At 36.3% G+C, this 15,735-nt stretch overlaps 1 protein-coding gene across 4 annotated transcripts in view; it reads left to right on the top strand.

Moving 5' to 3' along the window:
• Positions 1-15,735, top strand: part of RAPGEF4 (Rap guanine nucleotide exchange factor 4) — a 163,290-nt gene that overhangs the window by 20,690 nt on the left and 126,865 nt on the right. For all 4 annotated transcript variants that reach the window (XM_074594113.1, XM_074594112.1, XM_074594111.1 and 1 more), the window contains exon 4: positions 1,800-1,946. In XM_074594113.1, the coding sequence (XP_074450214.1) occupies positions 1,800-1,946 (147 nt within the window). The remainder of the gene's footprint in view (positions 1-1,799; positions 1,947-15,735) is intronic.

Here is a 15,735-nt window from a genome sequence, read left to right as displayed (position 1 = left end):
TGGAGACCTGGAGATCAAATTTTGTGTGAGCAGTAGGCACATTTTCTCTGTAGCTCCCTTGAGTGCAGTTGTGAGTGTGGTCGCGTGCCTATAGTGTTTCAGCTCTGAAAGGTAAGATTGTTAAGGCAGGACTTTAGTGTGTAGCCTGTATTATAGGCTGTTTGTAGAGACTTCTGTTTAGGTGCCTAGGTGCTCATTCCCAAATATTCTTTCTTTTAAACAGCGCCTGTCCATATTTGCCTTCCTTGAAAATTTATTTCTGACAGTTAGTAAATTCTTCCTAGATCTTTTCTAAGACATAATTGATTTTGTTTTTCTGAACACATAATTTTATATGGTAATATCTGTGCAAAAGCAATTTGCTATGGTTCAGGGAACTGGACTATTATGGGCATTTGTCTTTGTAATGCAATTATAAAGCTACTAACTTGATCTTAATAATGTTTGCCTATTACCACTTATTAGATGCATGAAAGGAAAACAATGCAATTTTAAACACAGAAAATGATGCTGAAATATGCTCATGCATCTCTCCTGGATTATCATCCACAAGGATGTAGTGGATAGGATGACAAAATTCTCTGTTTTTATTTTTGTGGGCATTTCATGAATCCTACATTTTAGAATTAAACTGTATTTCTAACGTTGTATCAAGTAAAATTAGCATGTGTTTTTATGTGTTTATGTGTATTTGTGTGATTTCTTTAGTAAATTGCAGTTTGTATCTGTTTAAATTTTTAATGCTGTTGCTATTTATTTTTTTTTATTACTCAAAAGACAGTCATTTAAGGCCCAACTTAGAAAGAGATGTACGAAAGTGTTCAGCTTCAAGCCTGTGCTCAGGAGCGTAGCAATTTGTAAGCCTAAAACAGAATATGTAACTAAAGATCTTGATTCAGCAAGTTATTTAATTTCTAGTAGTTTAATTTTTTGTCTGCAGTAGCTTGTAATTTGTGTTGGAACTGTTACAGAGGAGTTCCTGGCCAAGGGGGATTGATTTAGACATCTTTCCATCACATGAATGGCATGTGCTCATAAAGACTCTTTTGAAGTGGACTTTACTTGCATGTTTGGGACCATCCTGAATACTTTATTCCAGGTTGTTTTGGACTTTCATAGTTTTCTTGAAATCCCTGACTTATGCGAAAAAAATGTGTTTTTTTTTTTTTTTAGTCTGGTACTTAATCAGCAGGAATCCATTAACGATTGAGAGATTTACTGGCATTTTCAACAGAAAGGCCAAGAGTTGATTAAACTGTATGACTGCATTGTGCTCAGACTTTGTACAACAGAGAAATGCATTATAAATACAAGGGGATATTACAATTGAAAGTTATTTACTGAGAAAACATAACAGTCGAATTTCCGTTCTGATGAGGGTAGCCTACAGTAGGGCAGAAATCTATATTCCAAGATTGCGTTTCCAATGCTAGTTATCTTCTGATCACCTCTGACATTTCCGAAGGGCCTCATTATCACAACAGTCTTTAGATGTAGATGAACAAGAGGTCTGAACTGTCTTCCAAAGTTGAAGGTGACTCTTGTGTTCTCTGCTTTGCAGACAGAAATCTCTAATTCAACTGATGGTCATAGAAACCAGCAGTCCTCCTTGCTTCCACGTTGAGGCTTCCTGTGTTGTTAATCAGCATATTGATTTTTTTTGATGGCACTTTAAATTAATTTTCTTTTAAAGCAAATTGCTGAAGAATCTTAAGGCAGTGCTATTAGCAAATGTGACGTAAAGGCTCTTAAAATACCCTGGAATATTTAATATGTGTCGTTTTGTTTTTAATTCGAAGGATGCTGTGACAATATGCACTCTGGGAATAGGAACTGCTTTTGGAGAGTCCATTCTGGATAACACTCCTCGCCATGCAACCATCGTTACCAGAGAATATAGCGAGCTCCTTCGAATTGAGCAGAAGGACTTTAAGGCGCTTTGGGAGGTAAATTCAGATTTATTTGCTGTTTATGCAGAGAAAAGTGATTTAACCTTTTAAGTGTTTGTAATGAAATACAAGCACATTTATACCGTAAGCAAAATAATAATTCTTTTAAATTAGTTTGGACAAAAAAGAAAGTGTTTTTAGTTCTTCTTAGTGCTTCATATTTTTCATGATTACACACTCCTGTATTTCTTTCTTGTGGGCTTCTTTTAATGAAGTAACTTCGGTGAAATTTCTGGTGGAATTTATTTGTATACTGCAGGTGTTGCTTTCGTAGACTTAAACTTGCTTTTATTGCCAGCATTTATGAGGAGAGTCTATCCTTAATATATGCTGATATTTTAAATTATTCTCCTTTACTCCTGTCCCGTCACCAGCTGTAAGGGGTTTAGAATTTGCAGAGGGATCAAGATCACTTAAAAATTAAGTTGCTGATTACATGTGAATTGCCTTAAAACTTTCCTTTGTGGAGAACGTACTGCTGAGATTCTTCATTCTATAATCTCTGTGTACTTTGGTATCCATGCTGAGAAGACTTCATTAACATGTTACTGTGCTAACTTACTGAAATTCAATCAGTTTGCATTTTTGTAAGCATTACACTTGATTTTGAAAAGTGTTCTGGGAATTGGAGGGCATCCTGTTGCCCTGGCCTACACTATTGCCAGTTTGTAGCACCAGCTTGTTCTAAATGGTGACTGTACAAATTTAGGTGTTATGTAGAGAGCTGTTGGATGGTGTGACAGTGTCCTAAAGTTGCAGATCTAGGGACACTAACTGTATTTAAGAGATAGGTGCTGGTTGTAGCATTTTAGTTCAGCTTCTCTGCTAAGTGCAGACAGGTGGATTGTTTTTGGTTTTCTCTTTTCCTGAGACAGCAGTATTATACTCCAAATAATCGTCCTAATGCAATACTAAAGTAAGGCTATCAGAAAGAAAATCAAATCCACAACTAGCTCCACTGACCTAGGAAACAGAACTAATATCACCTGTCTACAAATATGTTATCTTGAGCATAGTTAATGGTGCAGCATGACCAAGGCATGAAATATGTGAATGAAACATGCTTGCCATTCAGTGCTCTGACAGTCATTCTTTGAATTGCATAGCCATAATATGTACACTTTTTTTGGCAATGTCTACAGCTAAAAGAAAATGCTAGTAAAGTCTCATAGCAAATTTTAAGAAATTCACAGTGCAATATTTTCCTGCAGTTCATGCTTTTTCCTCTACAGGAGCTGCGTTGTAGTTTTAGACCCTGGCATTAAAAGTTTAAATATGCCAGCGGTCTCATCTGTTTTAACATATGCTATATGTTGATTTCATATCAGAAATATTGGAGGAGTGGAGGTTAAGTTCCCTTCTTAAAAATTTTGAACCTTAAATCATAGAGTTGTTTTAAAACAAAAATGCTGATGCCATTTGCTCTTTAATCACTAATCCAATGTTATTTCTAACAATTTTGCTGATTTTGAGGAGTTTTTTGATGGTAGATGCTTTTGCAAAAGGTCACGTCTGTTGAAAGTATTGGGAGCTATCACAGGGAGCCTTAGCACACATTTTGTATGTTGCAGATTTCATGAAACTGTGCACTAGAGCATGTCATAGATGCTGCAGGTGTCAGTCACAGACCACAGTTCACCTTTGTTTTGTGCAGTTTTATAGTGAACTTTTCATGTATTTTGGTGTGCTTTCTTTCAAGGAGGCTATCCCTGTGCTTTTAGTTAGTGGGAAATTATGCCATGAAATATAGCTTTGCTGTTTAGTCTGAGGTGGAATTAAGTTGTTCATTTTTTTCAAGGCAATATTAAACTGCAGCTAAGGTATGACAAACAGAATGTTCAAAACAGACAGAAAATAATTTAATAAAATTCCCCAAAAATATACTAGCAATAGTAGCAATAGTATATTGTTATTGTTATGTGAACAAAAGTAATTACTTTTCTTCAGGGAACCTTTTTGTTATGTTATGGATGGTGTGTTGTTCTGTCTGCCTTATCCCAAGATTCACATATCTTTGCTGTGACAAAGCCCATGTGGGGAAATGGTTATTGATACAGTGGCGTGCCATTCAGATAACTTTTTTTATTTGTTTTTAATGAAAACCCACACAAAGTCACGAATGGATCACAGATATTTATTATCAGTGGTACCACGGTAAAAATGGGAAAAGGCAACAATGAGTGTCATTACAGTCCAGATATGGTGAAATCTAAAATCTGGTGCATACAAATTTCAGCTCTTCAGATTATGAGAATTTAATTCCAGAAAGAAGTAGTTTCTCCGTTTAAAAAAAAAAAAAAAAAAAAAAAAGCTGGATAATTCCAAAATAATGTAGGTTAAGAAAGGTTAAGAACAACCTAAATAAACTCTAGGATTGGAATTCTTAAAAATGTTACAGCTTTTATGAATGTGGGATTTTTAATAACAGAAGTGCAAAAAATATATTTTTTGCAAACAAAGTTTTTTGTTTGCTTGTTTGTTTTCCCATGAAATTTACTTTTGGGGAAATTTTCCTTTTTCCCTCTTCAGAGGGAAAGAACAAATGAAATATCTGTTAGCTGCTTAAAGATTTTTGGCATACAGAGCATGGAAATTCAAGACTACAGTTTTTAATATTCTTTTTATTTTTAGGTTGTGAATATAAACTTGGAAAATGAACCAGTATAAATTGATTCAATATTGACCTTAATTTATTGTGCCACTAATCTGAAATCATATGACTAAGAGCTATGAACTATCTTCTTTTTTACTTAAAATTTGTTAACACTGAAACCTACTGGTAATGAAATTCACATTTGCAACAAATGTTTTTTTTTACCACAAATGTATGCAGTTCTTTGAAAGACAAATAAATATCCATTTATACCGCTTATGAAACTTTTAGTATAAACCCTGAAACTAGATTTTAAGAGTGATAAAGATATAATACCTATCTGGTTTAGATATTTCTAAGTTTAGAAAGAATTTTCAGAATCTCTATAACTTCATATTATGAATATACAGATTTTTCTGAGTTTTGTTTAATTTGAAAAGTAAATTTTCCTGTATTAGCTGTATTGCTCTAAGAAACAATTGTATTGATGGAAAGTTTCACAGACCAAATGTGGCATATTAACATATTTAATGCACAATATATATCAAAGTGTATTAATTTCTTTGAGTACAATTACAATTGAGTCTGTACCTGAAAGAGATTGCTGCTTATAAACAGACTTTTTTCTTTTTTATCACTAATCTTCTGTCAATTTTATAACTTTAGAATCACAGAATCATTTAGGTTGGGAAAGACCTTTAATATCATTGAGTCCAACCATAAACCTAGCACTGCCAAGTCCCACTAAACCATTAAATACTCATTAAATAAAAGACAGGATATTCTTTATCAAAAATATAATAAGATGCCTTCTGTAATATACACAACCACATATACATTCAACCCTTTTTCTATGACCTTCATTTTTAACAGTCAGGGAATACTGGTCAAAACAAATGATATTGTCCTGGTAGCGACAATTACCAATTAAAATGGCCTAGTTTTTTCTCTAACAACTATATCTCTTGAAATAGCATCCTGCTTGGGAACATCTGTTGGACTTCTAAGCTTACTCATCCTCAGAGACTTGTTTCTATCAACGGCTGCTATAGCAGATTGGAGGTGATGAAATCTCTGGTTAGGTTCTCACACAGCTGAACACTGTTCCCTGATGAAAAAGCTCTGGGAGGTTACGGGAATCACTGGTGACGTGCCTTTGTGCACCCATTATCCCTGGCTTTCATCTCTGAGGAGCACTAACAAACATGGAAAAAGTTACAATACTGTAGACTTCCAAGGTGCTGTATGGATCTGTAGGAAGAGGTACTCTGTGTGGATAAGAACTTGCTTTCCCTCTTTAGTGTCAATGAGTTAGTGTGGTGCTAGCTACTGTGCGCAAAAACCTGTTTCAAAGCACAAAGGAAAATACATCCAAAAATAAACATGAAAGCAGAAGGCTACGCACGAGGAGCTCTGGTCATGCACATCCTGTTGGGTCACTGGCTTGCTCCACCCCTAATAGTTGGATTCTTTTAAACAGAGTAGGAGTGAAATGAATGTATTTGAGCAGTGTTATCATTACAGAAGTTCTCTGTAGTTCATCCTCAAGCTTTGTCCTTTCATGCAGTTGCAAACAGATTCAAACCCAGACAGGAAGGGAGTGAATCTGCTGAGAGGTGACTTATTTTTAGAGGTCTTTCCTACCACAGTGAATTACTCAGCCTTCCTTGGATAACATACAAATAACCAATTTCCTTTTGTGTGGAATAAGATTATGTTGGAAGTTACTGAACATGCCTTGAGAAACATTTGATCTTGAGTAAATGAAGAACAGCTATCGCTTCGGTATGCAGTAACTTTGGAGAGAGGGAAACTTGGCCCCCTATAAGGTCAGAATGAATATTTTAATTTTTTTTATTCCTATTCAACAGCACTTACACATCTTGTAGTCTGATGAACAGTAGTGTAGCTTGCTTCCTGCTTTTGCCCATCTGATGATAATTCATAAGCCCTGAGCAGACTTCACCGCTCTGAAAAAATAGCTTTGGGAGAAGCAGCTTTCTTACCGTCTTTGTTTTCTGAATACTGTGAATGCTTGTTTTTAATGATCTAGTTTAAAACCAGATCCTCTGTCAGAAAAGAAGAAATTTTCCGTACAGTTTCAATGGAATGCTGTGTAGGAAATATGTGTATGAAATGGCATGCTGACTTAAACATTGTAGCACTGTTCAGTGAGATTTCTGAATAAGGCTTAAGTTCATCAGAATTGAGACCACAGCTCTCCGTGCATTTCCATGTAGTATCAGTTTGTCTTTTTAAGGTGTATCTAATCATATCCCTTATATAAAGGTATAACATAATCTTATGCCTTGTTTTATGTGTCAGGATTATGGCAGTAGGAATTACAAAGGCACTGTAAAAATACATTAATGAAAATTAACATGTAAGGATTTTAATTTGATTTATCCATCTGGCCATGCTATAAGTACTTTATCAAAGTGTGTTACTAAATCTCATGTAGGTGTCTCGCAGTATAACATAGTAGGCAACATTTCAGGGAGGCAGCCTTTTCCTTGCCTGAGGCTGCTGAAAAATATACGTTATGTTGTTACTTGAGAATGTTCTTGCTTCTTTCTCTGGTAGATTCCTGAACACCTCAGAGTGTTTAAGGAGTGTTAGGAATCTCATGTAAATGTCAGTACTTTCTAATGCACCTTTTCACGGATGAGTATTCCATACCAGAAATTCTTTCCAATTCGTTTAAGTGAGAGATTAAATTTGATCTGAGAAATGAAATATTGGGAGGGGGGAATCAAACAAAAAATCGGATTCATGTCCAGCCCCTAAACTATCAACTTGATTTATGGTATACTACTCTGCCAGTTTATTGCCCAGTAATCAGTGGCAGAAGTCTTTGCCCTGATTTACTGATTTCCCATAGGTGAACATAGTAGAGGTATAAAACTACAGTTAATAAAATACAGAATATTTAGCTTTGCAGGACGGATGACCATGTGATTTAAAATAGTGAAGTGCTTGGAGACCCACCAAAGTATAAAAAGGTGGTCATGGAACGCTCAGCTGTCTTTACCTGCTTTGTGTCACACTCTCCATTGACTGCTCAAATTCTACCTTGATGATTTGTCTCTCTAATGGGGTTTTATTTGAGAAATGTAAAAGTGATCGAATTGTAGTAGCCTGCATTTGCAAGGTAGCTGGAATACTGTGTTCACCAACCTCTCAAATAGCCGTCTTGTCAGAATAAGGAAGAATTTTTCCATGTTATCAGATACAGAATACAACACAGAAGGAAGGCGTGGAAGGACCGAAGTGTGTGGAATCTGTTGCCTTATGCCATCTGCAAATCTTCAGCTGATGACCAATTCAAATTTGTATGCAAAGAAAGAGAGCTAGTGTGACAGACAATGAAAAATGAAGTGATGATAGGCAAGCAGGAGATTTTTTTCCTAGAGTAACACATGGAAGAAGGAGGAATATAAAAAGTCCTCCTCCTCTACCCAGCTTTAGAATATGACAGTAAACACAGAACTGGCAAGACGTGAGGAAAGCTTTGAAAGTAACTAACAACCCACCTTCATACCTTCTGTGTTAATACTGATAAAGCAAGCGAGTAGCAGGGAAAGATTCCAAAATTGTTATTATACCAAGAATTGCCAGATTGCACGCCCAGTTTTGCTGGGTGAATTGAGCATATTTCAAGTGAATACAATACAATTGCTTTGATACACATGGACCTAAGTTGGAGCAGAGTCTGCCCTTTAGTGCTGCAGTTATATTGGTTTTGACCATCCTTGTAACATGCTTTTAGGGTTTTTTCCTCTTGTTTTGCTTTGTCAAACATTTCTAATTTTAACGCGTGATGCTCTGTCTGGTACAGCAGACTTAGACGAGTATGGCACAGCATTCTATCCTCAGTAGCCACACTTACATCAGAACAAGCCATGTTTGTCAGCGTAGCAACACGGTGACAGCTGCTTTCATTCGGGTGTATTAACCACTTCACGTTTTAAAAAACGAATGCAGATTTTGTGAATACTGTTTATGACAGTGTATCCCCTCAGGTGACCTTCCTGGCCATTGGCAGTGGAGAAACATATCTGGGAACTAGATTTTTCATTTCAGCAATGCAGCTTTTCTCTTGGTGTGATATGTACCGATGGAAGCCTGCAAGTCTTTTGACAGAGTCTTGCTATGATGTGTTCTTTTCTAATTAATGGCATTATGGCTGAAAAGTTCATAATCAATAATTGTCCAGTCTGTTTCAGGTAATTTGCTGTGCCACTATGTATGATCTTCAGTATTGTCAATGAGGCAGAATCTCTGCAGAAGATCAAGGGATCCAGTTAGTTTTAACTTTGGAAGTTTCCCTTTCTTTATTGATATCCTTGGTTTAAGGTAACAGACACAAGCATTTCAGACACCTCTTAAGCAACTGAAAAGATTGAAAAATCTCAGGCTGATTGGAAAGGCCTGATTCTTCCTCACGTCCCTCTGCAACAAACTTTCCCGCTGCATGGTCTTGTATGTCATCCCTACAATCGGTTTGTACATCAGTCTCCCCGTCTCTTCTGCATCTATTTCAATAGCAACATTTTGTGACTGTGTCACTGATCACCATGCAGAGGTGGAATAAAGCTTTGTAGACCTGATTTCTCTTAAACTATAGCAGCATGTTATTTCTCTTAGGTGTAATTCTGTATCACTGTAAGTAATGCCCATCAGCTTGAAGCCCCTGTTGAATCCTATTATGCCAGACACTGTGCAAAAATATAGTAATTCCTGTTTACAGCCCTTGTAAATGTTTATATGTTTATTAGCACTTCAAAGAGTCTTAAATTATATTGCAGAAAGCTTGACTTATTTGAGGTTCCTTCTTGGATAAAAAGAACTAGAAACATCCAGCGAGCATGTCAGTCTCCCTGTTAAGTAACTTCTTTATTGGTTTTCTCATATTTTAGCATGGTTGGAGGTAAAGTTGAAAAATTGGAATTCATCCGATTTTCAAAAAAAGAAATTATTTTGATTAACTCCTAAAATATTTAAATTACAGAAGAACATCTGACAAACTGAAATGTGTACACTTAAAGTCTGCAGATGTTTTTGAGGCTGCTATTTTTCTTTGAAGCTTTACTGCCAAACTTGCACTTTCTATAACCAGCTTTTTTATTAGCAAAGAAAATGCTTTTCATCCTCAGCAGATTGTATTATTAAATGTGGTATCTCTAAGCATGATGTGCTAAATGGCAAAAACATATATTGCAAAACACAACTGGGAGCCTATAAATCTTACTTCAGGGAGCAAACTTCTGGACTTTTGTTAGTTCATTTTTATTAGGTAAAAATGTCTTTCAGAAGAATCGTAAGATTTGAAGCTTATAAAATATTTTCTGTCTTTTTTTCCCAAACATATATTGTAACTATCAAATCTGTCTCTCATGCTCATCTGTCACAGGGAGAAAAAAATGCGTAACACAGCATTAATGTTTTTGTAGATATGTACGTGCATATGATCTGCTCTCTGTCTAATATGTATTACTACATGAAATTCCTATTTACCTTGTCAAACTTCTGTGTCAGATTGCCTGGAGCTTTGGGTATAACTGCATTTGGGTTTGGCAGTGTCCTTTCCTGCCTTAGAATGGATGCCAAAGTGATCAGCTATGGTCAACCATGGGGTCATATGTGGATGAGATTATTTTGGAGGTTGACCCTTTCTGATCTTCTAGTCAGTGTTACCATCTCAATCTTTGGTTTCTTTTCAGATGAGTCATGCTTTTTCTTCCATACGCAAAAGGTTAATCTATTATTGCTGGTTTCTCCAGGTTCTTGAGAAAAATAGCAAGCCCCTAGAAGCTTCCTTTTAGCAATTGGTTTTTGTCGCTTTACAGCAATGGGTATGGTTTTGTGTTCCTCCAAGGCATTCCTACAGAATGTGTGCTTGCATGCTGCATTCGAATGGGTGCTTTCTGCTTGTACTATATAATGGGTCAGGCAAATAATGGGATGCCATTTATTAGATCAATGGAGATGTTTTAATATTGACATTTTAAAAATCCATTAGCTTAAACCTGCTGGCATTAAAAAAAAAATTAGAGATCTTTGACAATAAGATCTGTGGCAGTGGAAGATCTTATGCAGATTAATACAAACCGAAAGCAAAGCTATTGCATTATATTATTATTTTTTATTCTGACAGTCTTGTTTAGTTTATAAAACATTTTGTAAAAATACTGTAAAAGTGTTCACTTTCATGTAGCAAGAAAAATGAAACTTACAAGTCCTATTTAGTGGAATGTGAATTCCTCCTTCCTTAAGCAGGCATTAGCCTTAAATGAGCATTCAAAACCATAAAACTCAAAACAAGCTAAACCCCAGACATTATCAATCAATTAGGTTTATGGATTAATAAATGGGCTCAAAAAGACAGTGCCCTTTCCTTGCCTTAGCTAGCACAGTTCTGATAGATGTCTTTTTCTGGTCATAATCAGAGCTGTAAGGTTCAGTGTTTGCCCCTTCCCTTAGACTGGTTCCTCCCCTCTTTTCATCCATGGTGAAACCCTACCTTATTGAAGTCAATGAGCATTGTGGGATTTCAACCCAGATAATTACTAATTGCTTCTTTCTCCTTGTGTAATATGCAGCACAAGCAGTTGGCACTAGGTTTAAATCCTCTTTACTCTCTTCCCTTCTGTAACAGTTTCTATCCACTGACGTAGCTGATGCAACGTGAGAGCATGAGGTTGGAATCACTCAAAATGATTTTGTGGCTTACCAGTTCAGGGGTGCTTAGCAAAATGGTCGACCCAATACTTGTACTGAGGTAAATTGTATCGAAGCCTTACAAACTCCAGGCATCCCAGAGGTACGCTTAAAAATGAAGATATAAAAGTCTAAGACTTGAATATGGAATATCTTTCCTGTGGCAAAGAATAAGAATCGCGGGGCCCAGCCTGTCATCTATGCTGGTTATGGCAAGTCCCAGATATTAAGAGGAGAAAGAGATTTAAAAAGCTCCAAGTAATCATGTGCTTGCTCTTGAATCAGTCCTTGTTTCAATCTGAGTAGTGGAACTCCAACACTTACAGTTCTCAGGGTTAGTGGGTTTTGTTCTAATTCCATTCGTTCAGTGAGCTACAAAATTCCTAGAAATCTGTTCACCAGCGATGTGAAAATATCAGGCCTGAAACATGCCCCGGGGGTCCTGCAGGCCCTCTGTAATGTTTAATTCTCAAGGGAATTTATGGAACCACCTGTTCATGGATAATTTTTTTTCTTTTGGTGAGTGGTTGTTTATGCCACAAATATTCAAGAACAGCACATAATAAGATGTGGTGGCCTTCTACGGCATGCACTCCCTCTATTTTCATACTCTAATGAAGTGGATTTTCATAGAATTTGTGTTTTCATCTAATATTTCTGTTACAAGCTGTTGAAATCTGTGGTTTATCAGAATTTGTGGATTCATGCCATCAGTCTGGTGTGATGCTTAAGGCTCAATTTCTTTATCGTTCATCTCATGCCTGATTAGGTAAGACCATTAGTGTGTATTTCCTCTGAACTCTGCTTAAAATAGTTTCTCAGTTAAATCACAAATGAAGAAGTTAAAAGAAAACTGAAACTCACAAATAAAAGTTTACACACTAAATATCTTCTGACTGAACTTGTGTTTATTTTAAACTACATTGCTAAAATACTCTTGTCCTTCTAGATGCTGTACTTAGCTCTAAGGTAGGCTTGTATGAGGGTGCTAAAAAAATCAACATGTAAAATTAAACCTTGCCATCGTGCAAGTACTTATTGATATAATTCAGCTTGCTTACATTTCAACTTCTGACCGTTCCCTGAGTAATTTCTATTTAATTTTGCATTCCACCTCTCTCTTGACCTTTGAGAAGTATCTTTTCTGACTACAAATGCAAACTATTTTCTTGGAGTATTAACAACTTAATTTTCCAAAATAGACAAACAAACTTTGTTCTGTTAATTTCCACAAAACCCTCTGCAGACATTCCTCAGTACAGGTTAGTGGAAACAGGTACAATATCATCGTTTTGTTTTAGCATAATAAAAATACGCATTACAATAGGATTTTTGTATGACCTGGTCTTTGAGAAACTGAGTCCTTCAAAGAAATCACGCTGTTCTGAAAAGACTGAGTTATAAGGGAACTTGTTCGAGTTCCTTAGGCTTTTATGCGTAATTCTCTCTGGGGATAATGCTGGAGACGCAGTACAATTAAGGAAAGATTAAAAGCTCAGTACAGGCTTATTTTCTCTCTTCTTTCTTTCTGCCAATACCCTTCAAGCCTGTATCCTCTCTAGAAGCACGAAACATTTTTCAAAGGCCTTTTTTCTTTCTGCCATAATTTCTCAGGCAGTTTTCTGGTACGCGTCTCTTCCACAGATTTATGAATATGGTTTCTCTTTCTGCATTTGTCACTTTTGCTCCTGCTAGCTTTTAATGTTGATCTCTGCTTAAGAGTTCATTGGTTATTTCTCCTTAGGTTTCTCTGACGTTTTGATCCTATTAGATAACCAGGGATCACCAAGCAGTTAGGAAATAATTCTTGCCCTGTTGAAGTCGGTGAGAATTATGCCATCACTTAGTATTTTTTAGTACATTTGCTCTGCAGAGCTAAAGCAATGAAATGTAGTAGAAGTGTAGACAATTAAGCAGGTATGTCTGAATACACCGATGGAGTAGCAGATTTATTACTGAGAAAGGACCCATTTTACATAATGCTTTATTAAAGAAGAGCTACACTTCAATCTGAGCATGTAATAGCTGGGGCTTTTACCTATGCTGTTGCTGTGGTGTGGTTGAAAGGTAATATGCTTTGAGATTACAAGAGAAGTTGCATCAAAACTCTCATGTTTGCAGGTTGTTTCTGTCTGATGTATTTACATACATCTGCCATATGGAGTTGCCTTATAGAGGGTGTTAATTCCATCTGATCTCATATACAAAATGTACTTTGTGTCATTTTATTCCGAGACAGGCTTCTCCTGTTTTAACAACAGAGTGTGGATTTTTCTTCCTTTTAACCTTTCCGAAGAATGACTTACTAGGACTTCAGAAAATGATGCATGCTGCCAGTTAGCCCACAAGTACTGATGCTTGAATGGGTTGTTGTCAACTTTGGACTCTAAAATTGTGTAGAGGTGTGAGGCGCAGGAAATCCTGGAAATGCTTCAAGCCCTAGCAGTGGTAGGAACACAGATTGTACTACCATAAGAATTCTCGAAGGGATTGATTTTACATGGGCATCCATACTGTTAATCCAAGTATCATTACAGAATGGTAGGGGAATTACCTTTCCTGGTATCCATTAACTGGACAATGTCTTTGGGTAAGAATGGAGTTGATCTGTATTGAGTAAAATGTAATGAGTGGTTGTGATATCCAGAAGCAGACCAGGAGTTATGTTTTCCCTCCTTATTTAACAAAATAATTCATACTACTACTATGAATTTTATGCTTTTTAATGTGTGACAAAACAGTAGACCCACAAAAAATGACCCTTGTCATGTTGTTCTGTTGCAAGTAGCTTTTGCAGAGAGTTGGAGAGGTACTTTATATCTGCCTACTCCCCTGAGGGAGAACAATGGCAGAATATGGTGTATGTATATGTAAAATAATATAAAATGTCTAGAAAGAAATAGATTCTTGACTGTGACTATTCTTCCGTGTACCCAGCTAATGCAAAGCTTTAGCATTTTTCTTCTTTCCCAGCCAACTAACATATCTGCCGATTTTTCCTTTTAAGTATAACCTTACTGCTAAAACTTGCTCTTCTTTATTTCAATCTACATGTGCATATCTTCATTATCTGATAATGCTGTTGCCACATGTACAAATGAAAATTATTAATTTAATATGCTAAAGAGCTTTATACAGAAGCATCTCCTACTTTGAAAGCTGTTAATAATGAATGCTATCTTTATGTTAGATGTGTTCTTTTTAAATGAACATTTTTGAATGGCTTGCTTTGTGTGAGTAGAATTTGCTATAAGAGATGCCCATGTGACTGTCCCCAAAATCGGATTGCTCAGCATGATGAAAATAAATAGAAACATATACGGAAGTTTTGATACTATAGCAAAGAAAATCTCTTAATATTACTAGTTTAATTTTCAAACTTTAAGCAGGGCATGTGCTGCATTACTGGTCTTGTTAATAGTATGTAGAAAGGCACGATATTCTTAAGCCAAACCTGCCCAATTACACTAATTTTATTGCAATAATGGACAGTAGCATTTGCTGTGTGTGGGGCAAAAGGTTTGACATACTATGTCTTCTGTGTTTTGCTGTGACCAATACCTGCTATTTCAGAGAAGCTTGTAGAAGAGCCCTCGATGAACTGTATATTGTAAAAATGGAGTGTAACAGCATAGCATACTGCATAAATAAAAACTCATCATGCTTCCTCCTCATCATTCTTCAAGAGCACGACTGGTTCTGTCCCTTCTTTTGGAACTAAAATAATGTCTTTATTTAATTTAGAGATCTGTATTTCTATTTCTCTCATTCCATTCACTCTCTCCATCTCCGCTCTGGAGAGCTGTTGGTCCATATTGTACGCTCTCTAAAGTTTTCTCTTTGCACATTTTAAGTCTCCATGCCAAATGGCTTGTGAATGGGTGCTGCTGTTGGAGAAACATTCCACAGCCAAGTGCATCACATGCTACTAATAAATTTATCCTGATTTCCCCTTCAAAACTTGTTTTCAGAGTTCATTCTTTGGTTCTTGTCTGTACATCTTTCATGCCCCTTGGATGATTTCTCTCCGTCCTCAGTATTTATATCCTTCACTATTTGCACACTGTGGTCATGTCTATGTTTTGTCATAACTTTAAAAAAAATAATCACATAACTGTTCTTAATTTTCCTGAAATGCCATCATGCTGCTTTGTATGAGCTCTCTGGACCACAAAATTATATGACCCTGTCTTTCATGTATATCTGGAACATACCTTATCTGGTGTTTACTATCAGTTTTACATGCCAGAATTTGATAACTGTTGAGATAACAGCATTTTGCTATTGTATTAAGGAAGACTGTTACTGTAGTTAAACTTTCTATTCAGAGCTAGAAATGATGTCAGTGGGAGGTATGCTGTATACTCCAACTATATTCAGGATTATTACTTCCTAGACTTTGCTCACTCGCTAGCTCTACATAAATGATGTCTCCATTGAATTTTTCCAAATGGATCTTTTTCTCAGCATTGC

Source organism: Larus michahellis, chromosome 7 (genome assembly GCF_964199755.1).
Source record: "Larus michahellis chromosome 7, bLarMic1.1, whole genome shotgun sequence".
Taxonomy (NCBI): Eukaryota; Metazoa; Chordata; class Aves; order Charadriiformes; family Laridae; genus Larus; species Larus michahellis.
Note: the sequence above shows the minus strand (reverse complement) of the source record. Positions and strands in the feature narration are given on the sequence as shown.